This window comes from Anarhichas minor, unplaced genomic scaffold (genome assembly GCF_050575085.1).
Source record: "Anarhichas minor isolate MPS153535 unplaced genomic scaffold, ASM5057508v1 ptg000010l, whole genome shotgun sequence".
NCBI lineage: Eukaryota > Metazoa > Chordata > Actinopteri > Perciformes > Anarhichadidae > Anarhichas > Anarhichas minor.
This window is the reverse complement of record NW_027466456.1, coordinates 375,375-397,276: the sequence shown is the minus strand read 5'-3', so window position 1 is coordinate 397,276 and position 21,902 is coordinate 375,375. Positions and strand designations below refer to the sequence as shown.

The following is a 21,902-nucleotide window of genomic DNA, read 5'->3' as shown; positions in this document are numbered from 1 at the left end:
CTCCGAAGTCAGATGGTATGTCCTGAACGTCTGTCTAAAGGGTCTTGTTTGCTAAATGTGGTTAATTTGTTGTGTTCAGTGCACCAGAGGAGGACCATCTTCCCCCAGCAGTCGCTGAGACACAGTCTGTTCATGCTGTTCAGTCACTGGGCCGGCCCCTTCAGCATCATGTTCACTCCTCTGGACCGCTACAGCGACAGAAATATGCAGATCAACCGCCATCAGTACTGTGCACTAAAGGTACACACAGACGCACATAAAGATGTGGATGTTGAAATCTGTCTATGCTGAGCGCTAACGGCTTCTTTCATGCTCCAGGCCATGTCTGCGGTGCTGTGTTGTGGCCCCGTAGCCGACAACGTTGGCCTCTCCTCTGACGGCTACCTCTACAAGTGGCTGGACAACATCCTGGATTCTCAGGACAAGAAGGTAAGAGAAGCGTTGGGGCCTGTGGCTCCTCTGCGTAAAATCCTCATTAGTTCACTTATTAAATCCTCGTGCTTTTATCAGTGAACTATTTGAAAAGCTTCACTACGGCGACCATAAACCCTGCAACCCGGATGATGGATGGAAACTGATATTAACATTGTTACATCGTTGTAATACATTATAATCTTTTTTTATGATGCGACTAAAAGTCACTCTTATGGTCACTGGTCGTTGTTTGCTTTAAGCAAAGTGAAAATAAATCTTTAAATCTGTGCAAGAACAACACAAAACATTTCACTTTACTTGCACGAGATGGATTAATCCCAATGGATGAATTCAGCCGACACCAGACGAGTGTGTAATTATAGCGTCTCCACTGACGCAGCTACGCTAATGAGGAGCGAGTGGTTCAGTCACCGTTATGTAGCACAGGTTCACATGACGGCGCTCTAGCACCACACAGTGGTGTTCAGAAGTACTGCAGGAGGTCAGCGTGTTTCATCAAGTGTTCCACTCAGAAACCAATAAAATCACCTTTTAATCCAGTTGGAAACACAATATTTAGTGGCTGAAATTAATTTCTTCTTTTAAAGATAGGACTTTGTTGTTTTGAGTTATTCTGCAAACAAAATGCAGGATACTTCATGCTGTTATTGTCATTTCAAAGTTCATACTAATAGTCCTTATGGCAGACTTGCAGCATATTTTTCTGCTAATGTTAATACTGAATATTTATATTATCGACTGAGATATCGATGGGTTAAAAACTAGCAGGATAGAGACTGTTGGAGGTGAATCCTTGGTCCTAACAGCGGCTGCATGGTCTTATTCTCCAGGTTCACCAGCTGGGTTGTGAGGCTGTGATGCTGCTTCTGGAGCTGAACCCAGACCAGAGCAACCTCATGTTCTGGGCCGTGGACCGCTGCTATACCGGCTCTCGCCGCGTGGCGGCCGGCTGCTTCAGGGCCATCGCCAACGTCTTTCACAACAGGTGCTGCACATTCCCGCTTTGCTTGTGACCCTTTCGGAGCCAGCGGATCACTAACGCTGCGTTTGTGCTTCACATGTTCCTTTCAGGGATTACCAATTTGACACTGTGGTGCTGCTGAACCTGATTCTGTTCAAGGCGGCGGATTCTTCCAGGGAGATCTATGAGGTGGCCATGCAGCTGTTACAGGTGAGAAAGGTTCTCTGTTCTCCACGTAACACCGCTACATCCACTTTGATTGTTTCATTAAATACACTTTGTCTGTGTGTGAATATTAGATCCTGGAGCCCAAGCTCTTCCGTTACGCCCACAAGTTGGAGATCCAGCGGACGGACGGTATCTTGACGCCTCCCTCACCGCTGCCACACCTCTACTCTGTGTCTTACTACCAGCTGTCTGAGGAGCTCGCAAGGACTTACCCAGAGCTCACTCTGCCCATCTTCTCAGGTTTGTTACGTCACAACCTGGGGTAGCAGGGGGCGCTTGAAGGTCTTGCGAAAAGGCGAAAACACAATTGATGCGCTGTTAAAGCCAGTTGGCAGGCCGGACACACACACACACACACACACACACACACACACACACACACATGGACGAGGTCTAAGCTTTATTTGCCTGTGAGAGCGGGGATCGACCCTTTTGCCCGTGTCAGCGAAACAGTGAGATTTTCCAAAAGCCCGATACAGCACATGTAAACCCAGATGATGACATGATGACGTGATGACGTGCATCTGCACCTAAAAGCCTCACAGCAGCCTTTTTGTTTTAAGAACCAACTCAACTCTATAATACCTGATTCATTTTAACGTTTTCTGCGCCACGCTACATTTGTGTATATATTCTGTCACTATAGCAATACTGAGAATATGGAAATATTGTGGATGTTATGATACTATAAAGGTTAGGAATACACTTAACAACCCCCCCCCCCCCCCCCCCACTGTCTCCACTCCAGAGGTGAGCCAGCGAATCCAGACGGCTCATCCCGGCGGTCGTCAGGTCATGTTGCACTACCTGCTGCCCTGGATGAACAACGTGGAGCTGGTCGATGTCAAACCGGCCGCACCGCGGCGACCGGAGGACTGCTGCGGCGGCGAGGAGGACGAGGACGCGCACGAGCGGGACACCACGATGGTCAACAGCCGCCGCTGGCTCCGCGGAGAGGGCTGGGGCTCCCCCCGCGCCACAACCATGGTGCTCAACAATCTCATGTTCATGACCGCCAAGGTGAGACACCCAACGGACCGTCTGCACCGGTTTGGAAACATTCATTGAGATGAATTGTTAATTTTTTGTGTTTTTGTTTTTACAGTATGGAGACGAGTTTGCCTGGTCAGAGATCGAGAATGTGTGGACCACTTTAGCAGACAGCTGGCCAAAGAACCTCAAAATCATTCTGCACTTCCTCATCAGTATGTCGGGAGTCAGCAGTGACCCCAGCCTCTTGCCCTACGTAAGTCACAGGATGTTTACCTCGTACGTTGTGCGCGCCGCTCACTCCTGTTTCTGACTGTGTGTGTGTGTGTGTGTGTGTGTGTGTGTGTGTGTGTGTGTGTGTGTGTGTGTGTGTCCCCCCTCAGGTGAAACGAGTGGTGGTCTACCTGGGCAGAGATAAGACTATGCAGCTGCTGGAGGAGTTGATGTGTGAGCTCGAGCTGACCGATCCCGTTTGCTCAGCCGTCACTCACATGGACAACCCGCCTTACTACCGCATCACCTCCAGTTACAAGATCCCCTCAGTCACCTCAGGTTAATGAGCCGCCCGGCACGCTCCAGCTCACAGCTGAGGCCACGTCGTCAACACCGAGTCACGTGTTCGATGTCAGGTGGTTAATGTTTCTTTTTTTTTATGTCTGCTCTCTCTCAGGAACAACCTCCAGCACCAACACCATGGTGCCAGGAAACGATGGTCATCACGACACCAAGATCAAAGACTCTAACATGGAGGACAGGTACCATCTGAAACACTTCTCACTACTCAAGTCTACTTGTTTTAAACAGAGAGGATCTATGGACACCAGTAAGAACTGTGATGTCTCAAAACTCATATTTCACACAACAGAATGTGTTTATAGTTGTGGGAATTCAACGGTAAACAGTAAAGTAGGCTATTGGAAATACTTTAATTTAACTCTTATTCATCGCTGGGGACGTTTTTGGCATTTTCATTTTCTTTGTCAGTTAATACATTTGGCGTACAATTTTTATTTTTTATTTCAGCAAGTTCATTTCCAGGTCCTATGATAAGTCTATAATAAGATAAGATAAGGTCGAACTTCTCTTATGTGAAAGAAAGTTAGATCTTAGACAAATTAAATCAGATGAAACACACATGTTAGAAACATTTTACTGGCACTATCCTTTTAAGTAAAGCGTGTGTTCTGCAGTTACACCCACCTGGACATCTACAGTGGTCTGAACAGCAACCTGAACCGCCAGCACCACCGTCTGGAGTCCCGTTACAGCAGCAGCTCCGGAGGCTCCTACGAAGAAGAGAAGAGTAAGAGCAAACTCTCTTTGCACCGTCAAACTAAACACTACTAAGAAGTCTTTCCCACCGACACTCCTGGTTCTTTCTCCTCCAGGTGACTCCATGCCTCTTTATGCTAACTGGCGTCTGAAGGTGATGGATCACAACCGTCCGGAGCCTCTTCCCTTCCCTCCTACGGGAGGCTGCTGGTCTCCTCTTGTGGACTACCTGCCAGAGACTAATTCCCCTGGTGTGCCGCTCCACAGGTACGCTATCCGTCACCTTTACTCTCCCTCTACTTCATTCTGTTGTGTTCTGAAGCTAAAGTCAACCCTTCTTTCTTGTTTTTCAGATGTAACATCGCAGTCATCCTACTCACAGACCTGATTGTGGACCACGGGGTCAAAGTGGAGTGGAGTGCCTACCTGCACCTCTTGCTACATTCAATCTTTATCGGTAACTCGCTTTCTAATTGATGATATTTTGGATGCCTTTGTCTGCCAAGAACACATCTGCTTTTCTTCTTTAGGGGCTTCTCAGGTCCTGGCCCTTAATAACCAGATATCTTGTTATAAATAAGCTAATAAATATATAGATAAATATATTTTCCTCTACATTTTGGTCTCTCATTCACACAAACTATGTGGTGTGGACAGAATTTTATTTTAAAACATAGAGGAAGTTCTCCATTTGAACTAATATCTGTATACGTGTCGACGGGCCCTAACCGACCTCGCACTTCTTTACCTCTCTACTTGCTAAAGTCACATGATCTAACCTCTCTCCCTCCTCTTGTGTCTTCCTTCAGGGTTCGACCACCAGCACCCAGAAGTGTACGAGCACTGCAAGCGCCTGCTGCTCCACCTGCTCGTTGTCCAGGGAGCAAATAGCAGCGTTCAGTCTGTGGCCATGGTGCTGTTACGCAACCGAGACTACAACGAGCCGAGGGTCCTGACTGTGAAGCCGGTGGCTCCAGAGATCAACCTCACAGGTTAGTTCTGCTGCGGAGCTCAGAGTCAGAAGAGAAAGAAGAGAAACCATCGTTTACCTCAAGGAGGTTGAGCTGATTCCCTATCGGCTATATTAATATAAAGGACGGGAAGGAGCAGAGACATATTCATCATCTCCTCCTCTTTAGTTGTATTGCCAAAGCAGATCACTGGGTGGCAATAATGATCAAGCCCACACACAGGTTTCATTGTCACAAGGGCTTAGGGGCCCAAAGTGTCTGGGGCCCCCGTCGCCTTCAACGACAATGTCACTCAAAGAGACACATACCAACCAGGAAGAGCCTGTAAATGACCACAAAGAGATACAAAATGACTAAACAGAGGAAAAGAACAACTACTAATAGAAACAAAACAATTACAAAGACACAACAGACAACTATGAAGAGACGAAAAACAACTACAAAGAGAGGCAAAACGACTAAAAAGGGCAATTTAACTGCAAAAAGACTTAAAATAGAAGCAAACCAAGCTGCAAAGAGATAAATAGACCACACAGCAACTCACAACAACCATGAGAAGAGGCGAAACAACTACAAAGAGACACAAATCATCTACAAAGAGACGTGAATCATCTACAAAGAGACACAAATCATCTACAAAGAGACGTGAATCATCTACAAAGAGACGTGAATCATCTACAAAGAGACACAAAATTACCATAAAACAACAAAGAAGAGGCTGTGTGTCAGGTGGTGGGGCTTTTTGCATATCTGTGCCCAGGGGCCCGTTGTTCCATAATCCGTTCTTTAGATTTTAACAACAAATTCTTATGAAACTCCCCATGAAAGACCCTTTTTAGATGATAAATATAAAAGTACACACTAACTACACTACTTAGAACAATCTATATCTATATCTTGAAGGAGTATTTCATGCCACGCAGCTCAATGTGTACGATGTGTATCGTTCCTGTAGGAGTGCAGGACATTTTGTCAGACTGTCAGCCGTCTCCGATGACGGACTCCGGCCTCAGCTCGTGCTCCACGTCCTCCAGCATCAGTGCTGCCCTCCCCCACCTCTCCCCCACGCTCCTCACTGAGGGCGATGCCACTGCTGAACAGGACGAGAAGGTCAAATCTCTCATCGAGTTCATCACCTCCAGGTGAGAACACCCTGTTTTACTGAACAACACATATACTTGTACTACTGTTACTGCTTGTATCTAACTTCACTTAATGTATAATCTCACATGTTTAGTGTGTATCTGTTTGAATTGTACAGATGTATCCACACACTGTCTCGCACCATGTTGCTCATTCTGTTCAATGATTTGCTTTCATGCCTCCAGCTGTGTCTGAAACGACCGGGTATTTTTATTTGACATTGCATGGTTTTATTGGCTCATATTGGCTCCTTTTGCCTGGTGTGATAACATCAGCTGATGTTTTGAGATGTGGTGTAACTTCATAGCTTTAATGAGAGTTTCTGAAGTGTGTGTGTGAGGTTCTCCTCCACAGTCAGGGTTCTACTACAGTAGATGAGTTCATAGAAACAGACAGGAGAACCAGCACGGGAGCAAAGTGATGTTCTGCTGTGGACGTATGTTAGACTCTAACAGAATGTCTCTCAGTTGAAGTGAAGCTATATTCAGAATGTCTTCACCTCTTCACCTTGCTGTCAGACAGACCTTTCTGAGGGGAACTCAAGCTGTTATCTATGATCTCTACAAACACACCAGACTCCATTCACTCAAACACTGATTCTACCTCTCAGGACACAGGAGCTGCTGCTCTCCTGCTGCCTCCATCTGTTGCTGAGGTTGTGTTGTTGAGTGACTTTAGTGAATCTGAACTAACTCTTTAAAAACGCCTTTAAGTCACACAACAATACAACTAACAGATGGAGGCAGAATACGGGGGGAAAAATCACATGAAGTGTCTGTTCATCTTTTCTCTTCATGCCCTTAAAACTATAATAATCTACAAACTTGTTCTCTACATTTATTATCAAAAAAAAAACTAAAATATTAAAAAGTGTATTAGATTGGAATCACAGACTCCGCCTTTAGCCTGTGTCTTGTTTTAATTAAGAAAATTAAAATGACGAGTAATAATGGATTATGACAGAATTTTTACAACCCTGTCCAATGAGGAAGTCTATCGTAACCACTGCTGTAGGTAAACACGCTGACTGTGGATAAGTACCTCATACAAAACATCCAAACGACCCCTTTAACATGCGACATGTTGCCTGATGTGTGTTTTGTTCTTGTAGAAAACGAGGCCCGCTGTGGAACCACGAGGATGTGTCGCCCAAGAACCCAAACATCAAGAGCGCTGAGCAGCTGAGTGTTTTTGTCAGACACGTAGTGACTGTCTTCAAACATTCCCCGTCAGGTCTGTACGCTTCACGACTGCTTGTTGCCTCATTTTACGGATTTCAGCTTGGACATACAGGTATGATTTAGACAGCGTGACCATATTCACCTGTATGTGCCCCCCCCCCCCTCCAGGTTTCCAGCTGGAGTCGTTGCTGAGTGAAGTAGCCCTTCAAACGGCGCTGTCTTGCTCTTCTCGACACTACGCCGGCCGCTCATTCCAGATTTTCAGGGCCCTCAAACAACCTCTGACTCTCGCCACGCTGTCCGACATTCTCTCTCGGCTGGTGGAGACTGTAGGAGACCCAGGAGAGGAGGCTCAGGTCAGAACGTAGAACAGCATCGGTTTAGTCTAGAGATGCGCCGATCAATCGGCCACCGGTCGAAACCGGTCGGGTGTCAGCTGATCGGCGAGCTGTCGATCAGTCTCATAATAACACAGTACAATTACATACATAGATTAAAGATTCAGATGTTGTATAAGATATTTAAACGTTGGTTTCTGTCTGACGGACTGACCTGTGGTGTTTCTTCTTCGTAGGGTTTTGTCATCGAACTACTCTTGACTCTGGAGTCGGGCATTGACACGCTAGCAGACACAGTCAAAAACTACGACCTCCTCACTGCCTTAGCACAGTAAGTCCACTGATAACCTCCTTATGACTCGGTCACATAACCACCCGACATATGTAAGTCACAAAAACGACTTGTCCTTTTATTCACAGGACCTCTGCCCGCGATCACCTGTTGGGGCCAAAGTTTGCCACCAACAGGAAAAGTACCGGCCAGCTGAACCTGAGCAGCGGCGGTCTGTTTCATTACGCTCACACTCGCAGCAACTCTCTTCGGGCGAGCCTGATGGGCGAGCAGAAAGCCGACAGACGTCGGAGTAACACCCTGGACATCGCCGACCGGCTCGGCGGCAGCCACGGGAACCTGGCACGCACGCGGAGCTTATCCTCACTAGGTGGCGCCGGGGGTCCAGGAGGGGACGCCATCCCCCCCGTGGACCCTTCAAACCTGATGGCCACCGTGTTCTGGATCGCCGCCTCGCTGCTGGAGTCGGACTACGAGTTCGAGTACCTGCTGGCCCTGCGGCTCCTGAACAAGCTGCTGGGCCAGCTGCCTCTGGACCGCGTCGACAGCAGGGAGCGTCTGGAGAACGTCCAGGCCAAGCTGAAGTGGTACAGCTTCCCCGGGCTGCTGCAGCTCTTCCTGAAGGGCTTCACCTCTGCTTCTACTCAGGAGCTCACCATCCACCTGCTCAGCAAGCTCATCAGTGTCTCCAGACAGACGCTGGTCGACCCTTCACAAGTGGCAGGTAAGTGCAGGACTGAGAATATATATATGCCCACTGCTGACTTGATCATGGATTTACCAGTGTTAGGGCTATTGTAGGTAAATAAATGAATACATTTGAAAAATATGGAGCCGGGTGAGGCGCCATATCTCAGAATTCCCCTGTCTCCATGTGACTCGTTGTGTCCCCTGTCTTCATGTGACTCGTTGTGTCCCCTCTCTTCATGTGACTGCAGGTTTTCCTCTGAACATCCTGTGCCTCCTACCACATCTGATCCAGCACTTTGACAGCCCGACCCCGTTCTGTAAGGAGACGGCCGACAAGATCGCCAAGCTGTGCGCGGAGGAGAAGTCCGCCACGCTGTCCAACCTGGCCCACATGATGAGCCTGTACAGCGCACACAGCTACTCCCGCGACTGCACCAACTGGATCAACGTGGTCTGTCGCTACCTCCACGACGCCTTCGCCGACATAACCTTGAACCTGGTCACGTACCTGGCTGAGGTAGAACACCATGACGATCAGCCTTGTTGTTGTTTAGTAACACAGTGGTAGGATCACACCAGTGATGTGTCTTGTCTCGGTCTCTCTCTCTTAGTTGCTGGAGAAGGGCCTTCCCAGCATGCAGCAGTCCTTGTTGCAGATCATCTACAGCCTGCTGAGTCACATCGACCTATCGGCAGCCCCCGTCAAACAGTTCAACCTGGAGATCATGAAGATCATCGGCAAATATGTTCAGGTGAGCTTTGGCCGCACTTCTTGTATAGTTTTGATCAAACAGTAAGTAACTCGCTGGTTGTTGTGAGTTGTTCTTATTACGTATTTCTTCAGTGACTCAGTAGGTTAAGTGATTTACTTTTTGAGTACATACTAGTGGTGTAACGGACCATTATGGATCTGTACGGATCCCCCTCACTGTTCATCACGCATGTGAACCTCAGATTAATGACGCATTTTAACGTTAACCATCACAGTGTAAATAAAGTTTTACTGACGATGGTTCTCCTCCAATATTCAGTAGAACATGTGTTTCTAGTCTCTGGTCTCTGATAATGTTTCATTGTAAACAACCAATCAGTGTTAGCAGCACCGCTAACGGCTAACCAACGGAGGTTCACTACTCGTACATACGTATTTCTTATTATTAATTGATTACATTACTTGTTACATTCTGAAATGAGCAGAACCAGGAATCGAACCCTGGGTCTCTGCAGTGGAGAACTTCACCCATGCAACACTTTGGTGCAGTTTGGTGCATATGTTCAATAATAATTGATTTGGGGTGTAACACTTGTGTAACTGAGGTCCCCCCCTCACCCCCCCTCACCCACCACCACCACTCTCATTACGTTAAGAGGCGGAGCTCCCAGGATGATGCTGGGGCCTCTTGTCCAGGAGGTGGCAGTGTTTGCTAACAGACGTTCATTCACAGAAACAAAACCTGTTCTGCTACTTGTCTTCGTCAGCGACAACGTGACACTTTTTATTATTTAGTTTGTTGGGTTTGTTGGATTATGAACAGAACCGTGGATTTTGAGAATCATCACCTCTAATAGTTGTGTTTTTACTGGATGCAGCCTGGTGTAATATTTTACACTTCCTTTGGTGACCACTCTACTGTCTTGTTGGCTACGTATTGATTTAAGCTGATTAGGAGAATTATTTTTATTGTCAATAAAATGTTGAAAAATGTTTCCCAAAGCTCAAGATGACATCCTCAGATGTCTTGTTTTGTCCACAACTCAAATATTAAAGTAGGAAAGAATCTAGAAGATATTCACGTTTGAGAAATTTTAATAATCGGTTATTATATTGCTGATTTAATAGTTAATCCATCAATGGTTGCACCTCTAACGCTGAGGCAGAATTTCCCCTTTGGGGACAGTAAAGTATATCTTATCTTCTTATTTCACACAGTCTGGTGTATGTGGAGGATCTGGTCTATACATAGCGGCACAGTTGAGAATAAAAAAAAAAGGAGAAACATGTCTTTACAGGATCATTGTGTGGCGGCTTACTGCCAGTGTTTGCCATTGTGTTTGTGCGTAGACAGCATCACCCCTGCGTGTGCATTGGTGTGCACTGGGATACATTGTAGAAAATGGTACAGAATGCAAATGGCCTCGGAGATTAAGTGGCTGCTGTGGGTCGGGGGTTTGTTTCGGCCTTCTGAGGGGAAAAATACATCACATTCATGAGTATGTCCAGTGTGTCTAGAGACACCTACACAGCCTGCTATCTCACAATGGTCTCATTATATTGCTGTGTTGGTTTCTCACAGAGCCCTCATTGGAAGGAGGCTCAGAACATTCTGAAGTTGGTGGTGTCTCGCTCAGCCAGCCTCGTCGTTCCCGACGACGTGCAGCGCTCCTACAGCACCGAGTCGTGCGGCTCTCCAGAAATTGCCTTTACGCGCATATTCAACAACTCTTCTAAGGAGCTGCCCGGCAAAACGCTGGACTTCCACTTTGACATCTCAGAGGTCAGTGTCCTCCCGCTCCAGAGCACTTATTTCAGTGTATTCACTTTGAGGATATGCTCTGTATTGTGTTATTGCTAACTCACGTTATTTGACTCTATAGACACCAATCATAGGGCATAAATATGGTGACCAGCGCACTGCGGCGGGCCGGAATGGAAAGCCGCAGGTGATTGCCGTAACGAGGAGTACGTCCTCCACGTCGTCCGGCTCCAACTCAAATGGTCTGGTGCCAGTAAGCTGGAAGAGGCCTCAACTCTCTCAGGTACCTACTCAAACACACACACAACATCCAACACGCGCACGACATCCAACACGCGCACGACATCCAACACGCGCACGACATCCAACACGCGCACGACATCCAACACAAAGTCGATACAGGAAGAAAAAAGATTACATCCAAATGTAGCGGAAAGAACATCTGCAATAGAAAATGCAGATGGATGGTCTGTGTGACTCTAAATGGACCATAATTTACTAAATGAACATCATGCTGTATTGAAGAAGACTTGAAACTAGAGATTGAGACCATAAACTCATGTTTACAATGTTTACTGAGGTAATAAATCAAGAGAGAAGTAGAGTCATTTTCTCATAGACTTCTATACAACCAGAGGAGTCGCCCCCTGGTGGACACTAGAGAGAATGCAGCTTCACTCTGCAGAACCAGAGGTTGCCTCCTGGTGTAGATGAGTTCAGGCTGCAGTACTTGTGTGAAACAGACTTGACTCTCACTCTGTAATTCTTATGGACCTGGTGTCGCATGTTGTATAGATAGTAAAACACTGTTTTCTCATCGTGATCATGTGTTTTTGTTACAGAGAAGAACCAGAGAGAGGCTGATGAATGTCCTGTCTTTATGCGGCCCGGAGTCTGGCGTTCCCAAAAATCCATCTGTAAGACTCCTCTCCTACTCTAAAGCCTCTGACAAGGTCTCTGTAAAATCACTGTTAAAGATACCGCTGTTGTTACTGCATTGTCCTTTTTGTTGTTGATTTTGATTTCATTTTTGTTTGAATGTTTTTCAATGGACATACAGTACTTGTATTTTACCTTTTGACAACAAACAGTCTCTTTACTTCCTTTCTGTGCAGGTGGTGTTCTCATCCAATGAGGATCTGGACTCTGCAGACCAGCAGACCAGTCTCATACCCACAGTGGAGGAGGAGGTCAGAGAAGAGGAGCTGCAGGGAGAAGACACGGGCAGCGAGCAGCAGTTTGGTGTCTTCAAGGACTTTGACTTCTTAGATGTGGAGCTGGAGGATGCTGAGGTGAGAAATGACTGTGAAAGTGACACACACTGTGTGTGTGTGTGTGTGTGTGTGTGTGTGTGTGTCAAGGTGAAGTAGCCTCATAACTGCAGTAATTATGAAAAGGTAATAAATTGAAGGACATATGAAAGAGCTGATAGTGGACAGTATAATTATGTCATCTTAGAAATACATAAATCATCTTTAAAAGACCACAATTTCTAAATACACTCGAATGGTTTGAAGAGCAGGGACCCTGATTCAAGTACACTTTTGATTCTGAACTAACTCTTTAAAACACTAAAGTCACTCAACAACACAACCTCAGCAACAGATGGAGGCAGCAGGAGAGCAGCAGCTCCTGTGTCCTGAGAGGTAGAATCAGTGTTTGAGTGAATGGAGTCTGGGGTGTTTGTAGAGATCATAGATAACAGCTTGAGTTCCCCTCAGAAAGGTCTGTCTGACAGCAAGGTGAAGAGGTGAAGACATTCTGAATATAGCTTCACTTCAACTGAGAGACATTCTGTTAGAGTCTAACACTGACTATGGAGAAGAACCTCACTTCTAAACATCACTACTGTCACTTTAATGTGTTGTTTGTCCAACTTGTGTCTACATTTCTGTGTTTTGTAACCGTCTTAAGTCTACTAACAACGTATTCCTTCTCTTCTCTTGCCACAAGGAGTTCCAGGTAAGTCTGTGGGCCACGGAGCTCTTTTAGAGACGGAGTTCTCTGCAGTGTCCCCGGTGTCTCTTCGTGTTGTCGCCAAATGAAGTTCTTTAGTGCTCTTTGATTTGATATTGTGCCCCCTGTGGTTGTGAACCCTTTTCTTTTATAGTTTTAGAACGTTGCATCATTACCATCCCATTACATGGAGGGAAATCATCTCACCCACTCATGCATTTATTATTTTGATTGTGGAATGTTGTCGTCTTGTTTTCTTTGTTTTGTGAAATGTTACCCAAACCCTGCTCGTGTGTGTGTGTGTGTGTGTGTGTGTGTGTGCGTGCGTGCGTGCGCACTGCTCCGTCTCACTGGTGTCTTGGTTGTCCCTGCAGGGGGAGAGCATGGACAACTTCAACTGGGGGGTGCGTCGTCGCTCCCTGGAGAGCATGGACAAAGGGGACACGCCGTCTCTGCAGGAGTGCCAGTACGCAGGCAGCACGCCGAGCCTCAACCTCACCAACCACGAGGACACGGACGAATCGTCCGAGGAGGAGGTACTGAGTGCTAGCCAGATTCTCACCCGCTCTGGCCTTGTAAGTCTCACTCTAGTTAGGGTCCCCCCCCCCCCCCCCCCAATCCAACCCACCATGCTCCTCACACGGCCCGCTGGCATGGTGTGTGCGTGTGTGTGTGTGTGTGCGTACTGAGCTGGACCTGGGCCTAGATGCTTGCTTCTGCGCTGGTGGTGGTAGACGCCCCCCCCCCCCCCCCCCCCCCCCTCTCAAACCTCAGCCCCTCTTCCTCTGACTGCTAGATTAATGCTACATTATTCTGTCTCATAGTTGCTTTTGATTTTTCCCGGTAGGTAAGTACAGTTTAGTGTTGAGCTCGGAGGTAAACCACTGATGATTGATGAGGAGACATATTTAGACTTCAATGTAACTCAAGTATCAAATATGACAAGAATTCAGTACAACAGCATGTTCCTCTGCATTGTTTGGGCCGCCTGTCTCTACCTCTTCTTCGCTTTTACGTTTCTTTGCAAAGCTGCCAATAATAGTAACACCATTAATATACATGCTTTACAGTCTAATGGGGCTGTCCTCTCACTCTCTTCTTCTGCTCTCCCTGATCTCGGTAGTGCACGGTGAGAGAATGAGCTTTTTGCCTCGAGAGGATATTTTCCCCAACAATGTTTGTGGTCGTCCAGTGTTACTCTGTACTGCTAGAAAGACCAGAATGCAGCATTTACACGTGTTTAAACTAAGAGTTTATTGTAATATCTAAATACTTTTATTGATCTTGGCATGATCTCTTTTGCCTGAAGCGATTTTAAAGTGTAGAATCAACTGAATGGAAGACTAAAATGACTAAATGTTGTGCTCTGCTTGAAACAGAATCATATTATTATTTTATCTGTACTGCAAATAACAAGCAACACAAACCATAACTGATGAAAAACATTTGGACCTGCAAGTGAAATACTTATTAATGCAAAAGTGAGTTCAGGATTGAAGATAACAAACGTATAATGTCTGGTTTTAAGTGCACGATTGATTCTAAACTAATCATCAACTCTCGTGTATCTGATATTAAAAGCTCCTTTTTATATTAACGCATCAAACCGAGCACGTCGTCTTGGTACGTTGCACCCCACAGCGAGCGTTCAACATGTTTCAGTGCATTACGGTTCAGTAAAGAATCTGTTTGAGCTTGGTGGCAGAATGCTACATAATAATTTGGGCTGTACCTAATGTCATCTTTTACATTCAAAGCTTCTATTGAGGTTCTTGAATGAAGCTTCAAATGTCTGTTGTCAGATATTATGACGTCATAACCCTAAAAAATAGATTTCTTGTTATTGTCGTTTGTATTATTTGTGGTGCTGTTAGATTGCTGTGTGCCGCCGTGACAATGTAGTTTTTAAAGGCTAAACACTAATATATAAACATATATAGCAGAATATTTTGTTAAGCAACGCATTACATCTTTTTTCCATAAATGTTGACTTTGTGACTTAATGCTCCGGTAATTGTTAAGTCATTAAAAATGTTTGGATCACATGAGTCAGAAGCAAACGCAGCCACCACCGGAATATAATTATGCAAAAAGTAAAATACTAATAATATTAAAGTAGCCTGATCTTTATTTCACACTGAACAGAAACATTGTGTTTAAACACAATGGAGAGAATTATGACGTCCATGTTATGAATGAAGCTTCAGACTAGTTGGTACAGCCCTCATTTTAACATAGAATCCATATAAACATGTTTTAGATGTAGTCTCTGTGTGGCCTTAATGACATCTTTAGCCCTTAGTGTACTTCTTAATAATAACGGTTCCCATCAAACCAGACGATACGTAACACAACCGGTTGTGTTTGTATGTTTTTCTCTCCTCCAGCTCAACAGCGACTCTGCCACCGACGACACGGCGTCCAACCACGTGGACTCCCTGCATCAGTCTCAGGAGTCGTCCAGCGGCGCTCTGACCGAGGAGGCCTCCGTCCCGCCCTCCCTGCCCCCCCTCCGCTCCCTCCCTCGACTGGATAGCCCCAGTTTGGAGATGCCCCACTCAGACAGCACCAGCAGCCAGCTGCCTGAGGTGCGATTAAATCGGGTGGAGCAATAAACCGTTGGCGCTTGGGTGCTTTTTAGCTCGCCTTTTATTTTTCTTCTTCTTCTATCTGTTCGACCTTTATCTGCTTTCGCGGTACTTCTTGGCTCGTCTGTGGTTGACACAGAGGATCAGCCGCCTCAGGTTGTGACGGCGTTAAAGTGCTGGTTCTGTACCCGTGTCTGCCTGCTCTGACTCCTCCTACCGCCGCTTGCTTTGTTGCTTTGCTCTGGGTAATGGGGGTGCTGAAGGCTAGCTCTTGCTCCTTTTTTAAATGGTTTATGTGGTTTAATACTCGTGTGGTGGGGCTTTGCTTGCTTGATGTGATTTGGGGGGAAGAGATGGAAACCAAAGCTCACCTCAGGTTAGCTGTCACTGCTCACCTTTAATAACACAGCCGCTGACCATTCCAACTAAATCCTCCATTAAAAACTTGGACTCCAGCTCCTTTATCTGCGGCAGAAGCATGTGTGAGTATAACAATGCAGTTAACTGAAAACCAATTAAACCCTTTTTCTATTTGCTACCATATTAACATGCCAGAGCATGGCCTGTGATGAGCAGCTTTGCTATCCACTGCTACTGACGTTTATCACTGATACTAACAATGGTGAGTATGTCACGTGGTCTGATTTGCATTTGCAGAATTTAAGTCAGTTTTTTATCTTTTAAATATAGAGATTAGAGGAGTCGAGGTCACGATTCAGTGCTACAGAGAGAAGAAACAAACAAATGCAGAATAGGTTTCTTTTCATTTGTTTTAAACAGATAGTTGAACAAGTGTCAAAGACCAACAACAGCTCTGGCTGGGCCTTGAGGTGGTGTTCTGTCCTCTGGCATCTTTGGTAAAACGTTGATATTTTCATTATAAGAAGAAGGAAAGTTTCTCACACTTTTGTATAACACTGTACAAACACTTTCCCAAAAGGCAGCAGGTCTCATTAAAGCCCCGAACACACGGCGACGCGTAACTAGAAATGCTTATTTTCCTTTGGTACGGTGCGCTCCGTTATGTTTACGTTAAAGTGTTCTCAACCTTTCAGCTCCAGGCCCGAACTCGCACCGCTTGTCAATGTCACAAATGGCCCAGGCAGCCAATCCGAGGCGGGCTTTACTACTTTACCACTGACTTCCTGTTTTGATGCCGGTAGATGTGGGATGAACGGACATTGATCTCCTCCTCAATCAACAGCAGAGCAACAAGAAGAGCTCGATGTCTGCATTTAATCCATTTCATAGAGTCGCACGCTAATCAGGTTGTTGCTGCTGTGCTAACGGCGTCCAGCTAAAAGTCCCCCTTTACCTGCATCGATCTACATACAGTTTATTCTGAGTTCACCGGACCGTGACCACCGGTTTGGTACGAATAAATTAACCGTTTCAGCCCTAATAGGGTTCAGAGAATAGTCAGAGCTCGTACAGCTTATTGTAATCAGGCGGTCCGTCCCCTCAGTGACGATGCTTTTATACGCAGAACTGAAAGCAACTTTCTAGGAACTCAATCTAGCCGACGGTCTCAAGATCATCGCAAGGACATCTCCCCCATCACGGCCCCGGCTCTTAGTGTAATGAGCCCGAGATAAAACCATCAATACTCTCCAGGAGGACCACGAACCTCTTCTAAAAGCTTTCTGTAATATAGCTGCTGCCTCTGTGACGTACTGGCCGTCTGCCACTCTCCGTCCTCCTAATGCATCCGTCTGTTAAATAAAAAGACTGGAAGACGGGAGAAAAACAAGCGCTCTTAATTAGAACCCCTTCTCTGTGCCGTCTGACAACAAATCCGTCCTCCGTGTCTACTTTACATATGGGAGCTGATGTGATCAAATCTAAATATGGATTTTTAAACGGTTCCTTCTCTGACTGATTGCTGCTGTTTGGTGGATTTGTTTTGTTATAATTAGGAACCGTCGTTTATGTAGTTGTGTAGTGCCGGTCATACAGCCGTCCACTCAGATGTAAACGGCACAATCTGGTTCATCTGCTCTCACTCGCTGTCGTTTCAACACGATGCTGCTGCGTCGAGGTCACGTTTTTAATGTCATTTGAGTGATATATTGATATTAGCTTCCGTTTATGGATTCTTTTCCTTTTCTGTAATTTCATAGAGCGACGTAAAGAGATCTCTGAGGAAGTGAATCTCGTAAAAAGCGCTGACTTTATAATCCGTCTTGTACAATTGAAGCTAACGTGTGTCCTTAAGTGTCGGCTGTAGAAGTCTTAATTTAACCTGTTACAGAGGCTCCGCCATTAATCTGAGTTCTCAGAGGGATGTTAAGAGGCATGCATATGGAGGACTGAAGCTGCTTTATGATGAATGACTCAATAGATAAAGAAAAAGAAATAAAGGCCTCGGCTGTCAAATAAATGTGAAAATTAATTTGAAAATAAATAAATATGCTCAGAAATAGAAGATTATATTAATAAAATGAAGATTAAGATACACCCATTGATTCCTAACGGGACAGAAATAATATGAATAATAATATGAAAATAAATTAATACAAAAAAGTAATTTCTTGAGTAAATATACACATTATATATATTTCTGTGCATATTCATTTATTTTCAAATTAACCTGCACAAGTATTTGATAATTTAAGCTTTTATTTCTACATTTGTTTCCTTTTAATTTTATTTATTGAATGATTTTTTTAGGTATTTATTAATTTATTATAATGGCAGCTTTAGTCCTCCATACAGGACAACCAGCCCATCTCCCTGTTTAATATTTAATGTACAGTGTTTTAGTTAAACCTGCTCCTGAGCGCCCCCTTCTGGCTTGTTTTACAGGATGCTGTGAGCGTGACGGCAGCGGACGACCTGAGCAGCAGTGTGAGTGAGGACACGGGGTTCTGCAGCGCCCCCCCTCTGCCCTCTGACCCGTCAGAGCTGTGTGACCTCCCAGACTCGCAGGACCCTCACGATGCTCAGGAACCGCAGGAGACCCAGGACCCTCAGGAAGACCTGGATCCAGCCGCCCCTCCCCCGCCGGCCATAGACACTCCGCCGGGGTCCCTCTGTGATGAGGACTCCCAAACGGTCCTCCCCCTAGCGCTGCCCTTGCCCATGCCACCAGAGACTAAGCCAGACCCAGATCCAGACCCAGACAGCACCTGTGGCTCTGGGTGGGAGGAGGACGTGACTCAGGCCCTGAAGGAGCTGGATGATCGCTGTGAGGAAGAGGAAGCCGACTTCTCTGGCATGTCCAGGTGAGTCTGGATCAAGACCGCCCCACATGGTTTTACAGAGAATCTAAAAAGATGCACCTCATGATTACCTCCTCCATCATCTTAAAGCTGTAACCTAAAGGACACATTCATAACGCCACCAAACCCACATGTGACCCGAGTTTATGCTCGTGTTGTACCGTCAATGATAAATGGAACGTCACCATTAACTTAAGAGTTACTCTGTAAAACAGTTCAGATCAGAGGAAACAACCAAACATCTCACGACAAACTAGACGTACAAGAACATCTTGTCCGGTGATTATTCATTCATTGACAGCAGAAGAATCTTTTTACATTTTTATCAGACTTAATATCAGGCTTATGAACGTCACATATTTAATGAGTGAGGCGATTCTTCCAACTGACTTTTAAACACACAACATGTAATTTGCTGCCCGAGGGTTTCTCTCAATTAACAACAATAAGACGGCATTTGTTGACGTGGAGAAGCAGCATGGCATCATGGGAGTTGTTGTCTTCATCCTTCAGTGTTCAGTAGCTTTTTACCTCTCCAAAACAAACAGACCCGCTGATTAAAAACTCAGCTTCACGTTAAACATCAGTGTTTCTCTGACGCTAACGTTAGCTCAGCCGCTAACGTTAGCTCAGCTCTCTTACTCTGATAACTTAAGATTCAGACGTCCGACGACTAAAATCCTTAATTCGGTTAAAATATAAATGCCAAGATCTAAAAAGTGTCGTAAAAAATGTGGCTTAGAACTGGATAAAAAGTCACTTTATGACAGACAACCACAACACTGACACTGCATAACGAGGACATGACGTCATTAACATTTATAGTTCCTGATTTCTCAGGTTTTTGTTGGAAACATTTGGGGGTAATGTGAGTGCACAACTCAAACACCTATAAAACACAGGTGTTGTTGTTTTTAGACATTTTAATGCGGGAAAAAACTTTTTAAGAAAGCAACACTCCTACGATGCAGTACAACTCCCATTTGTTAGTTTTAATTGAAGAGACGAGCTTTTACATGATAATTTGCAATGTTTTTATTGTGATAAAATGTCGTATCAGTCGGTTAAACAATAGTTTGGGTAAGGCTGCTTTATGGATTACAGTATCTCACTACTCGAGCCTCTGGGAGGTGAACACTCTTGAGAGGGGCTGATGGGTAATTTCTTCCCTGGCATGGCTCCCCATGTGGGCCGGAACTGTGAAAGTGGACCGGGGTTGGCTGTCCACATTTAATCATTCCCTCCTCAAGGTGGGCCAATTCTTTCTGGAGGTCAGCTGTAAATTTTGAAATTACACCGAGCACACACACACACACACACACACACACACACATACACACACACACAGAGCCGCTCACTTAGCCTCTTACTAGGATTCACTACTGTACTCAAGGTCCTTCACTTCGCTAAGCCACGCACGATTCATAGGCAGGCGTGTTCGTGGGCTGCACTCTGAGTGATTGTCTGAAAGCAGCGTGGCTTCACTGTTGTGTTTTCTATGTGTGAGGATTCATGTGCGTGTGGGAGAGAGAGAGAGCAAGACAAAAAAACAACTCGCCAACGTTCTACCTGCTGTGAATGTTGGCTGGCAGCTTTTGCAAAAGTGTGTGTGTGTGTGTGTGTGTGTGTGTGTGTGTGTGTGTGTGTGTGTGTGTGTGTGTGTGTGTGTGTGTGTGTGTGTGTGTGTGTGTGTGTGTGTGTGTGTGTGTGTGTGGATGCCTAGCTGGTGTCGAGCTCCCTGCAGTCCTGTGTGGGATGGGTGTGCAGTGCGCTAGTGCTGTTAGCAGTTGCAGCAGAGTCGAGCCGCAGACGAGGGGAGAGAGTTAAAGGAGAGCGAGAAAAGAGAAGCGATTGTTGGGGTGAGGATGAGGACAGAGACCGTGTCCGCTGCAGCGCTCGGCAGCGCCGGCTTTAGATACTTATATTCTGTCTGCTTCTTCAGGCTGTTTGGTCCGACAGGCCTGTGAGTATCTCTGTGTGTGTGTGGCAGAGACGGGGATGTTTGCATGATGCTAAAATGCTAATAGCTCATATGTTGTTGTTGTGCTCGAGCACTGCAGTAGATTAGAGCTCTCAAAATACTGCAGCAAAATCTGCAGTGAGGGAGGAAGAGATGCAGCGACGTAAGAGTTGTTTCCAGCAGCAGCAGAGCGAGGATGAGCGTGTGTGTGTGTGTTTACATTTGTCCTTCAGTAAAAACAGACTGAGGGGAGTGTGTGACACGTCGGATTGTTGCTCATTGGCCCTCCGTGTGTGTGTTTCAGTCAGGATGAAGGTGACGCAGACTGCTTCCCGGAGATCCAGACCTCCCCCCCCCCTTCGCCCTTCCTCTCCGCCATCCTGGCAGCGTTCCAGCCTGTCGCCTGTGACAATGAGGAGGACGCCTGGCGTTGCCATGTTAACCAGATGCTGTCAGACTCAGACGGCTCCTCTGCTGTTTACACGTTCCACGTGTTCTCCAGACTCTTTCAGGTGAATGGCCCTCTGAAAAGCTGCAGGGCTGCACTTTGTCTCGTGAGCGTTCTGAGCAATATAACCTGTTATTCCACGTCCTTTGTTTTATACAGAGCATGCAGAGGAAGTTTGGCTCCATTACGCACTCGTCTGTTCGCTTTCTCGGGGAGCGGCTCCAGCGAATGGGCAATCAGTTCCTCAGCTCCCTGGAAGTCATGACGTCTCGCTCGCAGTGCCCCACCGTGCTGCTGGATGCAGAGACGGTGAGGCTGCTCTGCATGGTTGTCTGCATTCATTTAGATTTAAAGAAAACGAGCTAAAATACGTTTGCAGTAACATATTATTTTTAAAGATAGTGCTGCATGTTATGCATATTCCTCAATGTGTGCGTGTGTCCCGCTGTAGATATCTTTCTGTCGCGTCCCGTGTATGTACCGGGTGGTGTTGTGGGTTAATGTGTGTGGTGTCCTGTCTTGCTGTTTGTAGCTGGTCTCTTGTGGACTGTTGGAGACTCTGAAGTTTAGTGTGCTGGAGTTGCAGGAACACCTGGACACCTACAACGCCAAGAGAGAAGCAGCAGAACTTGTAAGTCGCCACGCTCGCCGAATCTACTTTTCCAATTCTCTTTGAACCTTCGTCCCCGAGGACTCGTTGCCTCACATCCACTCCGTGGTTCTTAAGATCGCCTCAGCTGCAGTTTAAGTTGCT

General features: G+C 46.0%; 1 protein-coding gene across 9 annotated transcripts in view; it reads left to right on the top strand.

The window, feature by feature from the left end:
* The window catches only part of fryl (furry homolog, like), a 65,844-nt gene that overhangs the window by 35,940 nt on the left and 8,002 nt on the right, over window positions 1-21,902 (top strand). For 5 of the 9 annotated variants that reach the window (XM_076087323.1, XM_076087320.1, XM_076087319.1 and 2 more), the window contains 30 exons: window positions 80-240; window positions 319-429; window positions 1,266-1,420; window positions 1,507-1,606; window positions 1,696-1,864; window positions 2,373-2,644; window positions 2,730-2,870; window positions 2,998-3,166; window positions 3,285-3,369; window positions 3,805-3,917; window positions 4,003-4,153; window positions 4,240-4,343; window positions 4,696-4,878; window positions 5,813-5,999; window positions 7,112-7,233; window positions 7,350-7,537; window positions 7,756-7,850; window positions 7,940-8,535; window positions 8,750-9,018; window positions 9,113-9,253; window positions 10,796-10,996; window positions 11,097-11,258; window positions 11,818-11,928; window positions 12,091-12,267; window positions 13,306-13,506; window positions 15,319-15,519; window positions 18,325-18,743; window positions 21,005-21,212; window positions 21,308-21,457; window positions 21,681-21,779. In XM_076087323.1, the coding sequence (XP_075943438.1) occupies window positions 80-240; window positions 319-429; window positions 1,266-1,420; window positions 1,507-1,606; window positions 1,696-1,864; window positions 2,373-2,644; window positions 2,730-2,870; window positions 2,998-3,166; window positions 3,285-3,369; window positions 3,805-3,917; window positions 4,003-4,153; window positions 4,240-4,343; window positions 4,696-4,878; window positions 5,813-5,999; window positions 7,112-7,233; window positions 7,350-7,537; window positions 7,756-7,850; window positions 7,940-8,535; window positions 8,750-9,018; window positions 9,113-9,253; window positions 10,796-10,996; window positions 11,097-11,258; window positions 11,818-11,928; window positions 12,091-12,267; window positions 13,306-13,506; window positions 15,319-15,519; window positions 18,325-18,743; window positions 21,005-21,212; window positions 21,308-21,457; window positions 21,681-21,779 (5,441 nt within the window). The remainder of the gene's footprint in view (window positions 1-79; window positions 241-318; window positions 430-1,265; window positions 1,421-1,506; window positions 1,607-1,695; window positions 1,865-2,372; window positions 2,645-2,729; window positions 2,871-2,997; window positions 3,167-3,284; window positions 3,370-3,804; window positions 3,918-4,002; window positions 4,154-4,239; window positions 4,344-4,695; window positions 4,879-5,812; window positions 6,000-7,111; window positions 7,234-7,349; window positions 7,538-7,755; window positions 7,851-7,939; window positions 8,536-8,749; window positions 9,019-9,112; window positions 9,254-10,795; window positions 10,997-11,096; window positions 11,259-11,817; window positions 11,929-12,090; window positions 12,268-13,305; window positions 13,507-15,318; window positions 15,520-18,324; window positions 18,744-21,004; window positions 21,213-21,307; window positions 21,458-21,680; window positions 21,780-21,902) is intronic. The other 4 variants (XM_076087326.1, XM_076087321.1, XM_076087322.1 and 1 more) reach the window with 1 other exon arrangement.